General features: G+C 34.7%; 1 protein-coding gene across 1 annotated transcript; it reads left to right on the top strand.

Annotated features, from left to right (window-relative positions):
- Positions 1–276: 276 nt before the first annotated feature.
- LOC110645829 (CBL-interacting protein kinase 18-like) lies at positions 277–3,566 on the top strand. Its single transcript, XM_058133818.1, has 2 exons — positions 277–415; positions 1,658–3,566. The coding sequence occupies exon 2, from the start codon at positions 2,027–2,029 to the stop codon at positions 3,386–3,388; it is 1,362 nt and encodes a 453-aa protein (XP_057989801.1). The 5' UTR covers positions 277–415; positions 1,658–2,026; the 3' UTR covers positions 3,389–3,566.

Below are 3,566 nucleotides of genomic sequence, written 5' to 3' on the forward strand. Positions count from 1 at the left end.
AAACAAATAATATGTGAATATTAGTTATGCTAAATATAATGGGATTCTGATAATTTCCTAAAAAAAATATTAAACTTTTAAACCAATTTAATACCTTCATATTTTTTTAGAAATAAATACCTTCAGTTTACTGTTCAAAAATGAGTTGAACTTACCATACTATCCCAAATTCCTTTTGTGTGGGTGGTAGATGTCCAATGCAATCCTTTACATTTTATTTTTATCTTCAAGCCATAAAGGGGATGTTTCTTCTACATCTGACCTCATTTTGATGATGTCTATCTCCTATATATACACATCCTTAGAATAGTCCAAAAAACCAGTTTTTTAATATACATAGCTTGACAGGCACATCTGATTTGGCTCTCCTTTCATTGCATCTCTCCCTTGAAGGGGCCCTTACTTCCCCCCAAAGGTAATTTCCTTTTTCTTTTCCGAGCTTTATTTTTTCTCATTTGTTTCGTTGCTGAATCTTCTGAGCCTCTTGGTCAGATTTGTTTTGTTAATTTTTGTCAGTTAAATTATGCAATTGTTTGATCTTTTTGTCATGGTCTTGGATATGGGGTCTGTATTGTGATCTTAATAAAAAAAAAATGTTGTTTCAAATGACAAATCCATCATGGATTAATCTGTTGCCATCTGCATTTTTTGAAGCTGGCCAGTTTCAAACATTGGCTTCTTTTGCGTTTTTTATGTTCAATTTTAATTTTCTTTAAAAATAAAAATTAATTGCTGATCTATGCATTGTTGTATGAATCTAAAATCTAGACTATCTTCTGTAATGTAGTATAATTGATTGCATTTAGCCATTGCTAGCATCTCGGGGCACTCATAAAAACTTGTCATTGGAAAATGCTATACTACTTGGAAGGAAAACTAAACTACTTTCAAGGAAAAAGACATCCTTTTTTGCAAAGAGAAAATTTTTTTTTATTCTGATAGAGTATTAAAAAAAGAAATTCCATAAGGAAAACATGTGAAAATGTCATCTTCGGCAATCACCTGTGTGCAAAAACCTTGGCAATTGGTCGCAACCAGCTACCATAAAAGGTAATTGATGAAAAACATAGAAAACAATTTTCATAGGCAAGTTATTTTCTATAAAACAATTGGAGGCTTGTTGAAAAAAGTCTTGACCAAATAAGTCTAAAATTCATTACTTTCAATTCCAGTCATTATTACTAATTTTCCTCCTCCTCCTCCTTCTTCTTCTTCTTTTGCTTGGTTCTTATGTTTCTTCCATTATATGAATAACGATTAATAAGTTCTCAAAGAATTGTGTAATTTGTACCGATTCAAAATGAATCAGTATAAATGTGTGCCTCTACAAAAGAAGAGGATTGGGGTAGATGTAGTTTCCTCTGCCCTTTTTTTTTTAAAAAAAAAATTTAACTTCTACATGAATTATTGTTAACATAGAAATCATTATTATGTATGTTAAATTAATTAAATTCCCTTGTGTTCATATCCTTATACTGTATTAAGCATATTGAGAAATCATACATTTCAAAAACATGCCTCACAATGTAGTAATGGTATGATTATTGCCTAAATGGTATTGCCAGATCTTTGGGTTTTTTTTTTTCTTTTTTCTTTCCTCTATACTATGATTATGGTGTGAATATTTCTTTGCTGTCTTGAATTGTTTGTTTCACAGGTTCATATCTGGTATTTGCTTGGCTGCTTGGTGTTTCATCTTCCATTGGAAGAAAAACACTAGGGAATGCTGAAAAATGCGCTTGAACTCTGGTAGTTCTTTCTACGGAGTCGGTGATATTCAATCCCAATTTCACCTACCAATATCCAACCTCTATGGGGTAGGATTTTCAGTATATGATGGACTTGTACTTGAGGTACAATTTGATAAGGGAGTCACAAATAGAATTCCTACAGTTGTAAAGCACAATCTTGGCAAAGACGGCTAAGTTGTTGAGTTCTGAAGACTTCTTCCCTGTAAATTATATATACTATTTCTAGGGTTTTAGTTGGAGGATACATTTTACTTCTATTAGGATTTGATATTTAAATGGAGCACAAAGGGAATGTATTGATGCATAGGTATGACTTTGGGCGATTGTTAGGCCAGGGGAACTTTGCTAAGGTTTACCATGCAAGGAGCCTTAAAACTGGCCAGAGTGTGGCTATTAAGGTTATTGACAAGGAGAAGATTATGAAAGTGGGGCTAATTAATCAGATCAAGAGAGAGATATCTATTATGAAACTGGTTAAACATCCAAATGTCTTGCAACTTGATGAGGTCATGGCCTCTAAAAGCAAGATTTACTTTGTCATAGAATATGCTAAAGGTGGTGAGCTTTTTAAGAAGGTAACGAAAGGAAGGTTCAAGGAAGATGTTGCAAGGAACTATTTTCAACAATTAATCAGTGCAGTTGATTTTTGTCACAGCAGAGGTGTCTATCACAGGGATTTGAAACCAGAAAACTTACTACTGGATGAGAATGGAGTTCTAAAAGTATCAGATTTTGGATTGAGTGCACTTGTTGAGTCCGAAAGTCAAGATGGTTTGCTCCACACAACTTGTGGAACTCCTGCATATGTTGCTCCTGAAGTTATCAGTAGAAAAGGCTATGATGGGGCAAAAGCTGACATTTGGTCTTGCGGCGTAATCTTATATGTTTTGCTGGCCGGTTATCTTCCATTCCATGATGCAAATTTGATTTCGTTGTATAGGAAAATAAGCAAGGCAGAATATAAATTTCCTAACTGGTTTTCGTCCGAAGTACGCAAGCTGGTATCGAAAATGCTCGACCCTAATCCAAGTAATAGAATTTGCATTGCCAAAATAATGGAAACTCCCTGGTTTAGAAAAGGATTCAATTCAAAAGCCGCTAAAACTAAAGCTGATGCCAAGAAACCGGAACCTGTGGTGGCCGATTCAACTTTGGTTCCTTATGAGGATACTCTCACTTTTTCTGAAGATAAGAAAGAGTTGGGCAAACCTACTAGTTTGAATGCTTTTGATATCATCTCTCTTTCAAACGGGTTAGACTTTTCTGGTTTTTTTGACAAAACTCACCAGGAGAAAGAAACAAAATTCACTTCAATGCACTCTGCCTCAACTATCATAACTAAACTAGAGGACACTGCTAAGAATCTGCAGTTGGAAGTAAAGAAAAAGGATGGAGGGTTGTTGAAATTGGAGGGATCTGAGAAAGGTAGAAAAGGTGCATTGTCCATTGATGCAGAAGTATTTGAGTTTACTCCATCTTTTCATTTGGTAGAGGTGAAAAAATCATCTGGTGATACACTGGAGTACACACAGGTACTAGAACAAGGTTTAAGGCCAGCTCTCAAGGACATTGTCTGGGCATGGCAAGGTGAGAAGCATGAACAACAGGAAGAGCAACAAAATGCGCATTCTTCCTAGTCGGTTTTTGCATCGTAAGCAGTTTTATTGTTCTCTTTGAAATATGAGAATTCATTTCATTACATGCTCATCTTTGTAAGAGACTTCTGATTGTGTGTTTGATTCTTGTTATCCAATTAGTAGATTATATAGTGTATGATCATAGTTTTGGCATGTGTGAATGAGATTCAACATGGCA

This window comes from Hevea brasiliensis, chromosome 14, assembly GCF_030052815.1.
Source record: "Hevea brasiliensis isolate MT/VB/25A 57/8 chromosome 14, ASM3005281v1, whole genome shotgun sequence".
NCBI classification, from domain to species: Eukaryota; Viridiplantae; Streptophyta; class Magnoliopsida; order Malpighiales; family Euphorbiaceae; genus Hevea; species Hevea brasiliensis.